The following is a 9,934-nucleotide window of genomic DNA, read 5'->3' as shown; positions in this document are numbered from 1 at the left end:
CTAATGTTGTCTTCTCCCAGTTCTCATTTTTACTGCGCAGGTTTGCCCACAGCATCAAGGTCCTCGTCTCCTCACAGTAAATCTCAGAGTCACTTAGTCAATGCACCATCTTCTCTACTTTCAGACCGAATCAATAATAGTTATTGCCAACAAGAAAGCAATAGGAATCCGTTGTTTTCCATCAAACTTCGATATCTGACAATAGCACTCAAATGATTTCTAATAAAACGAAAAAAAAAAAATGAATTCACTCATACAATTTCTTTTTCATTCCTCAAACTACTATAAAAGCCATCTAAATCTTCATGTGGAAGTAAAACAGTTGAATGTGGAAGAATATAAAATCAAGGAAATAAAATAGAGGTCATCTATGTGGTTAATATCATAGATAATTCACATTTTTTTACAATAAATATATATTGAAGCAACAAATATTCAAAACGGTACAAATAGACTAAGTCCATTTTTCAGATTGATACGAGAATATGATAAATATGTATATTAATATAAGAGCGACTAAACAATTAGTTAGCAACTAATAAAAATCAGTCAATTTATTAATTTTGTATTTATCAATATTAAAAAAAAAGTTTTGACATTATTTCACCATTTGCAATAAAATATCTGCAAGCGTATGGGCGTAAAGGCTCCAGGTTTGTGGTGAAGAAGATAAGAAACGAGTGTACTCCAACGCCAGCCCCGGCCAATCAAATACCCCTTCCTTCCTTCTTCCCCAATATCCACGCTACCATTAACTCTGCAAGCTAAGGTAGCTAGCTAGCAGCATGGCAACAGCAGCGGCGGCCGGCATCAGTCTCTCCTCCCCGATTCGGACAGTGCCCGTCGCCAAGGCTGAGCTCCTCGGGCGCAAGCCGGTCAGGATCGGACAGATGCTGCCGTTGCAGCGCATGGCGGCGACGGCCGGGCGGGGCCGGGTGGTGGTGGTAAAAGGCACGCAGTCGTCGACGCCGCCGGATATATCGGAGAAGGTGGAGGAGAGCATCAAGAAGGCGGAGGAGGCGTGCGCCGGGGACGCCGTGAGCGGGGAGTGCGCGGCGGCGTGGGACGAGGTGGAGGAGCTCAGCGCGGCGGCGAGCCACGCCCGGGAGGCCCTCAAGGCCAACTCCGACCCCCTCGAGAATTACTGCAAGGACAACCCCGAGGCCGACGAGTGCCGCACCTACGACAATTAACTCAACGGCATGCAGCCATGCAGGTGCAGCAGCAGCAGCTCCATTTGCAACTATTTTAATCGTCTACGGTTGCTGTGATTAAGTTGATAGGACGTTTTAAAGTTTGGATTAAGTCATTAATGATAGACTATATCTTCTGCTTAAATCAGTAATTAAAACAATAATGCAGTGAAGAAAAGTAGTTTAAGTTACCTTATTCAGCCTTCTGTTAACTGAGCCTACAAAGATAGAAACACGCATAATGGATTAATTCATTAATTTGATCTTCAATATACTTTCGTTGTTAAATTAATGTGTTTATTTCTTCACCTCTCCTCTTTTTGGTTCGATTATCGTTTTCTTATATGGTATCAGAGCTATTATTTCTTCTGCCACCGCTGCAAGCCATGATCCTCGGGCAGATTTTGTTTTTTTTCCTCTTCTCCCAACGACATCAACCTGTGTTGCAACTTCGTCCTTTAGTTTCTCTTCTTCTCCCTGCAACAACAACTTGTGTTGCAACTACTTTCTCCTTTATTTGTTGTCGCCTTCACTGCCACAACTTCCTCATTGTTTCTGTTGAGACTTTTGCTATAATAGCGTCTCGCTGCGGTCGCCACTCGCTGGTATTCATGGTCCCTGAAGGAACGATGTCCGACCTTCGTGCAGTCGCTCGCATTTGCCTGAGAGTCGCATGCTACCATAAGCAACCTTGCTGTTGGGATCCTCTTAAGGCAAGCATCCAGCACTGCATCCGAGATCTTGTTGCAGAACTTGTCGAGTTTGCAATCTGGGAAAGAAGCCTGATTTGCTGCCGTCTTCACTGCAGTCTTTTTATCATTATCGTCAAGTTATAAAAATATTGATCTCATAGGGACTATTAATTAAGTATTAGTTGAATTCGCACGAAAAATTATTTAAACAATCGAAAATTGATTGGAGACTTGAAAGCTAAAGGTTGAGAGAGGGAGAGTTGGGAGAGACAGAGTTATGAGAGCAAGAGAGCGGATTGTAAAGAGAAGTTGGTTTGGGGGAAGTAATTCAAGGAGTTCCGTTTAATTATGATGCTAGTTAATATCCTTATGTATTGTTCATCTCTTTACTTTCATGTCTACACTTTGTAGGATATCTAACTAAAGTTCGGCCCAACCCTGCTAAGATTGTACCGGAGAATTTACCCAAGTTCTATTTTCATTAAGTAAAGAAGCAACTCTAGAAAGTCCGGTTACAGAATTACCCTAAGGCTCTCTAGGTATACAATTCTAGAGTATCCGATTAGTACCGAACTTGTGATTTTGGGGCTTGAGGTGAGCACAGAAAATGATGCCCTCCTTGTGACTTGCATCTGGAGTGCAATCCAATATGACAGTGAAATACTTTGCATATATGTTTAATTTTTGCAACAATTGAACTTCTTATTTCAACCATCAACATCTGTATCAATTCATTTTGGATTTTCGATCCAAGATAAGTGTAATGAATCTGTCTTTCTTGAACACGTCGAAAGTGCTCTTCCATTATTGGATCAAATTTAACAATCATTTCAATTAGTTGCAAAATGATTCCATTATTCTCAATATAAAGCTTCTCATTATTTCTCTGAAGTACCAAGTTATTCTTCACAATTCTTTGCACAACTACAATTATTCTCTTCTTGTTTCCAATGTTCTCTCTCATTGTTAATTGCTACTTGTATATTTTCATCAACTATCTTTTTCTTTCGAAGTCTTCTTTCTAATTCAATCCAACTAGTCATGCAATCAATATGATCTTTATTAGTTTCATGAAGATTGAGACATCAATTGATATTCTTCTAATCTTTGTATCCTTCATAAGCTAAATGACCAAGTTTTATTGTGGTTCCTTGAATCCTGCATAACTTGCAATAGAAATAAAAGATCTTGTCCATAGAAATAGAATACACTTGTCACACTCTGGGGAAGTCCCTGTCAGAAGAAATTTCGGTAGCATCTCCCCTGTATGGGTGACAATTTGAAACTTATCTACATAGCTCTTAGGGCTCACACTCATCAGCCAACACGACTGGAATATATATGACATACAAAAACAAACAACCCACGCAGTTATAATATATCAATCTCCGGCTGTCATCACAATATGAAAAGAAATCGAAAACAACATCCAAACTTACATCTTCTACCTATCGGCAGGCGCGTAGCTAAACATACCAAATAGAAAATCCACAGAGCAAACAAAAGTTCAACCATTACAATGTCTTAAGACAAAACACACAAAATCCAGAGTGCAAAACCAGAACAAGTTTAAAACATAGCTCTAAGCAAATAGACAAAAAACCAAAAGACCAAAGCGAAAATCCTTGTGGCAAGGGGACTAGCAACTGGAACCTCCTGACGGCTTCAACCTGAAATAAGAATAATCAACGGGGTGAGCTTAAGAATTCAGCGGATACCGGATATACATGCATAATAAGATATAACTAACAGTAATAATTATACGGTACAGTTTCCTGAACAAAAATAGGAAATGCAAACTAAAAAGGCTGAAGAAACTGTACTCACCAGAACCTCCTATCCGGAAATAAGGGTCGTCAGACCAGATACAAAATGTCACCTGTATGCATGTCAATCATATGCAACCACCAAAATGCATCATACATAATGCAGCAAGCACAAACAATAAATGCAATCCATGCATATCATGCAAAAATGACATGGTCACCCCTGACGCCAGTCAACCATCTCACACACGATGGTGATACCGAGTGGGTAGGGTTATGACAACTGTGCACTCTGCCATCACTGCTACTGAGTGACCGAGTGGACAGGATGCTGTCAGAGTACACCTATCCTCCTACCCCAAACAGAATGGGGGAGCTCAATGCTCTCATCTCCTTGAGACAGTCCAGAGGAGGGATCTCTGCCCGCTATAACGTTGCAATCGCACTACCCATGAGAGGACCAGCGGAGCCCTGACAGAGCAAACTGCACACACCCTGCCTGATATACCACTAACTCATGAGTGGTTCCGTGTGCAGATCATGTAACTCGTGATGTGCTTAATAATAATGGAGTCGACAATCGCTCAACATGCAATCATGCAAGATGGTGCATGACACTAAACATGCAGATACCGATAGTATATACCTCCATATAATATGTACCAAAAAGGAAATAAATCCACACAAAGATCTAGGTAATAATAAACCAGGTAAACAAATCAGATATGTCAAATAACTAGTCTACTACACAGTAGGGCAATATTGTTGGTTGCTACTCGGAAAGCCTAGAGGTTCCACTGTACAAAATTTTTGTACAAAGGTCTGAACCTTTTCCTAGCTACCATGTGTTCTTTTAAATTAAATTTTGGATCGCCTGCGGAACTTAACACGTTTGATCCAAAACTTAATCTATTTGTTCTTTTAGGTTTTGACTTGGATCTCCTGCGGAACTTAACACGTTCGACCCAAATCACCTTAAGTTATTAATTTCATTAAATATTAATTTCCATAATTGGTTCCCAGTACTGACGTGGCGAGGCACATGGCCTTCTTGGATATGGGAGCAACCACCACCGACTAGACAAAACCTTTTATAGAAATCTAATATTTAATTTCCTAAAATAACTTTAGGTTAACCGAAAAGAACAATCAAATCACAAGGAAAAATAAAATAAAAGAACACAACTCCGAAAAACATATTCGAAATACTAGAACGTAAGCCTCTTGTATTTGGTATTATTTCCATAAATAACTAGTATGATGCGGAAAAGGAAAAACTACTAGTTATACCTTCTAGAAAGACCTCTTGATCTTCTACCGTATTCCTCTTCTAACCTCGAACGTTGTGTGGGCAACGATCTTCCGAGATGAGAAACCACCAACCACCTTCTTCTCCTCCAAGCTAGGTTCGTCCACAATAAGGAAGCTTCACCAAGGAAGAAGATCAAAACACCAACCAAGCTCCAAGAGATGCTAGCTTTCTCTTCTTCTTCTTCTTCTTCTTCTTCTTCTCCAAGTAGTATCCGGCCACCACAAGAGCTCCAAGGGGAGAGAGAGATTCGACCACCACAAGAGGAAGAGAGGGAGAGGATGATGATGACCGACCACACCAAGGAACAAAAGAGGGAGAGAAATAATAGATGTTGTATCTCATGAAGACACCCCCACCCCTTCTTTTATATTCCTTGGCCTAGGCAAATTAGGAAATTTAATTACAATAAAATTTCCTTAATTTCCTTAACATGATTTAATTGAGAAAAATAAAATAAAATTTCCAATTAAAACAATATTGGCTGGCCACATCAAAAGAAATAAATTAGACAAGTTTTAATCAACAAATTAAAACTTCCTAATTTGTTTCCGAAAATTTTAAAAATAAAATTTCTCTTCAAAAATCTCTTCATGGTTGATAAAAAGAAATTTCTATAATTTTAATTTAACAACATGTGAATAATTTTTAAAGAGAAAATAAAATATCTCACCAATCTACAAATAAGGAAAGAGATCTAATCTCTTTCTTTAATCTTTTGTAGATCTTTTACAAGAGAGATATTTTAATTTTAATTATCTTTAATAAGTTATATCTTCCACATAATAAAAATTAAAATTAAAATCCTTTTTAATTTAATATGGCCGACCCCTCTAGCTTGGGTTCAAGCTAGGGCCGGCCACACCAATTTATGCTTAGGCCGGCCCTAGCTTGGTTCCCAAGCTAGCTTGGCCGACCCCTATTAGGTGGGTATAGAAAGTGGGTATAGAACTCTATAAATAAGAGGCTACGATAGGGACCGAGAGGAGAAATTAGTTTTGGTCTCCCGATAAAATTAAGCATCCCGTATTCGCCCCGAACACACAACTTAATTTTATCAATAATAATTCATTCCACTAGAGAACTATTATTGAACTACCGTACCAATCCCAAATTACATTTTTGGGCTCCTTCTTATTATGAGTGTGTTAGTCTCCCTGTGTTTAAGATATCGAATGTCCACTAATTAAGTGAGTTACTGACAACTCATTTAATTAATATCTTAGTCCAAGAGTAGTACCACTCAACCTTATCATCATGTCGGACTAAGTTCACCTGCAGGGTTTAACATGACAATCCTTATGAGCTCCTCTTGAGGACATTATCAACCTAGTATCTCTAGGACACAGTTTCCTTCTATAATCAACAACATACACTATAAGTGATACCATTTCCCAACTTATCGGGTTTATTGATTCATCGAACTAAATCTCACCCATTGATAAATTAAAGAAATAAATATCAAATATATGTGCTTGTTATTATATTAGGATTAAGAGCACACACTTCCATAATAATCGAGATCTTTGTTTCTTTATAAAGTCAGTATAAAAGAAACGACCTCAAATGGTCCTACTCATTACACTCTAAGTGTACTAGTGTAATTATACAGTCAAGATAAACTGATACCTAATTACACTACGACCTTCTAATGATTTGTTCCTTTCCATTTTGGTCGTGAGCTACTGTTTATAATTTATAAGGTACTGATAACATCATCTTCTGCATGTGACACCACATACTATGTTATCTACAGTATAAATTAATTGAACAACTACAACTAAATGTAGACAATTTGACCAAATGTGATTCTTTATTCATAATGAATGTTTACAAAGCTTAGGCTTTCAGTATACACTCCAACAAATATATGTCACTATTTCTATGAGCAGGAGTAAACATAGCAACAATCAAGAGAATATAAGCATGAATGCATAACAGATAAGAATATAGGTAACTACAAGAACCAAATAGTGACATACCAAAGCAGATGCAAACAGAATCATTACTACTAGCTATAAACTATTATGCATATCTAAAATGACCATATCAAGGAGATAAGTCAAAGGTACCCGCCTCAAAAGAAGATCGTATCCAGAAATCCTATACCGAGACGCTCATCTCGAATTAAAGTCCTGCATCAATCATATGTATAACTTTTATTTAGCTAAAATCATATGAGCTAAATGGCTAAATAAAATCCCCTAATCGATATAATCACTAACCTGAACTATTGATTAATCCACTAATTATAATCCATAGGTTAATTAGGGTTAGATCTACTAACCCTAACCATTCCACTATTCAATTAGATTAAAATCTATACATAATCAACCTAACCTTGAATCAAATTAAGAACAATTCATTCCTAACCTTCCCTAGCTTTAATCCGGGTGTAGGCTATAACACAGAAATCAAATTCTCTACACCTTTCCTAAACTCACAGCTAGGGAGGGTGCTGCCGGAAGAAGCTGCCGTTGTTGGATACACCTTTCTCTTCCTCTTCTTCAGCCATCTGTGATGACAACAGATCCGATCAGCAATGGAGTGGTCAGAACCGAGGGCAACCATAATCTACAACCCAATCAGATCCAAAAAAGGGCAAATTGGTGGCTCGACAGAACCTGGTGATTAGCAACTGGCGTTGCCTTGTTCGGTGGAAATCTAGGGAACACTCGGATGCTCGACCTTCCGGCGAGCTTTGGGTGTCTGCGACCGAGGGAAGGTCGAGTGGCGCTCGACTGGCGACGGGCAATTGGGTGGTGCCCGGTGGCTGGCAACCGCTGTCGGCTATGGCGACCTGGGGTGACACGAGAAGAGGAAGGGGGAGTCGGCGCTGCTCGAGAGTCAGCAGTGGCGTCTGGTGTCATGAGAGAGAAGACGAGGCAAGGGAAGATGAAGAGAGAGGAGACGGCGGCGTGCAGCTCGGGAGAGAAGGGGAGATCAGGCGGCGATGAGTTGAGGAGAGGAAAGTTTTCGGCAGGGAAGAAATAGGGCACGGGAAGGAAAATAAAGAAAAAGGAAATGAAATATTTAAGGAAATTAAACATTTCCTTGTTCAAATAGGGTAACTTAAATAGACTTTCCCTTAGCCCAATAATTTATCCCCTTAACATACGTCATACGAGCTCTGAAACATTTTCAGAAAATTTCTAAAAATTTCTAAAAATTCCCTTAAGGTGATATTTAGGTGTCGTATTTTACATTCTCCCCACTAATAAAAATTTGGCCCCTAAATTTTTGATATTTACCATAAACAAGTACTAGCTATCGCTAAACAGTATAAATGATAAACAGAAATTTACCCACACACCTCAAGTGAAAAGATGGGGGTATCGATCTCGTATCGTATCTTCGAGCTCCCAAGTAGCCTTCTCGTCAGAATGATACTGCCATCCGACTTTAACCAGCCGAATTATCTTGTTTCACAGTTGACGCTCTTTGTGGTCGAGAATCTATACCGGAACCTCCTCGTAGGTAACGTCGGGCTGAATGAGATTTGTTATATTTGATAGAACATGTGCTGGGTCGGCTATGTATCTCGTCAGCATAGACATATGGAATACATCATGAATGTCTGCCAGAGCCAGTGATAGTGCCAAACAATAAGCTACCACTACAATCCTCTCTAAGATCTGGAAAGACCCAATGTATCGTGGAGTTAGCTTATCTCGGAGGCTAAATCTCTTCACCCCTTTTGTGGGTGAGACTCTTAAAAATACATGGTCACTAGTAGAGAACTCTAGGGGTCTGCGTCTCCGATCAGCATAACTCTTCTGGTGGTCTTGCGTCTCTGACATCCTCCGTCTGATAGTGCGGACCAACTCGGCCTCCTACTGAGCTCTCTGAGGTCCTAGCAGCTGGGCCTCCCCAACCTCCTCCCAGAGGGTGGGTGTCCGACAAGGTCTGCCATACAATGCTTCAAACGGTGTCATCTAGATAGCCGAATGATAGCTATTGTTGTAGACGAACTCTACTAATGGCAAGTGGTCCTCCCAGATGCCTTCGAAATCCATAACGCAAGACCTCAGTAAATCCTCTAATGTTTGGATGGTCAGCTTTGACTGTCAATCTGTTTGTGGATGGAATGCTGTGCTGAATCAAAGCTGTGTGCCTAAGGCCTACTGCAGACTCTGCCAGAATCGGGATGTGAACCGTGGGTCTCTATCCGATATAATGCTCAAGGGACACCATGCAATCTGATAATCTCTCGACAATACAGCTCTGCCAATTGATCCAGAGAATCAGTTTTCCGAGTCGCTAAGAAGTGTGCGGATTTGGTTAATCGGTCAACGACTACCCAAATCGCGTCATGGCCTTATCGTGTCCTAGGCAATCCCACCATAAAATTCATGGTGATGCGCTCCCATTTCCACTCTAGAATTGGAATCCTCTGAAGTAATCCGGCAGGTCTCTAGTGCTCAGCCTTCACCTGCTGACAGACTAGACATCTAGCTACAAACTCCGCGATGTCTTTCTTCATGCCGTTCCACCAATAGGAATGCCTTAAATCTCGATACACGCGAGTTCCTCTGGGGTGGATTGTAAATTGAGAGAGATGTGCCTCCTGAAGTAGTTCCTCCAAGATCGGGTGAGATTGAGGTACGTATAACCTGCCTCAGAAATAAATAATTTCCTCCTCATCTCGGGTGAACTCGGTCTGTTAACCGAAAGCTATCTGGCTGCTAATGGACTGTAAGCGTTGATCACCGGCCTGGGCCTCTCGGATCCTCGTCCTGATCGACAACTGAGCAACCATGGTAACCAGAATATCCTGCTCTGTCTGTCCCTGCTCCTGAAGGCCCAACTCGGAGAAACCCTGAATCGAGTCGGTGAATAAATCTCGATGGCAAGCTAAAGTCCCTTTGGGATTCCGGCTAAGTGCATCAGCAACCATATTAGCTTTCCCTGGGTGGTAGCTAATGGTACAATCATAATCCTTCAGGACTCCATCCATCTCCTCTGTCAGAGATT

General features: G+C 40.5%; 1 protein-coding gene across 1 annotated transcript; it reads left to right on the top strand.

Moving 5' to 3' along the window:
* Positions 1–689: 689 nt before the first annotated feature.
* LOC121995591 (calvin cycle protein CP12-1, chloroplastic-like) lies at positions 690–1,384 on the top strand. The gene has a single exon (XM_042549319.1). The coding sequence runs from the start codon at positions 786–788 to the stop codon at positions 1,191–1,193; it is 408 nt and encodes a 135-aa protein (XP_042405253.1). The 5' UTR covers positions 690–785; the 3' UTR covers positions 1,194–1,384.
* Positions 1,385–9,934: the final 8,550 nt, after the last annotated feature.

The sequence above is a fragment of the Zingiber officinale genome, chromosome 6A, assembly GCF_018446385.1.
Source record: "Zingiber officinale cultivar Zhangliang chromosome 6A, Zo_v1.1, whole genome shotgun sequence".
NCBI classification, from domain to species: domain Eukaryota; kingdom Viridiplantae; phylum Streptophyta; class Magnoliopsida; order Zingiberales; family Zingiberaceae; genus Zingiber; species Zingiber officinale.
Note: the sequence above shows the minus strand (reverse complement) of the source record. Positions and strands in the feature narration are given on the sequence as shown.

Excerpts from the sequence above, each read along its gene's own strand:
- LOC121995591 (XM_042549319.1), top strand. The coding sequence starts at position 786 with ATGGCAACAGCAGCGGCGGCCGGCATCAGTCTCTCCTCCCCGATTCGG.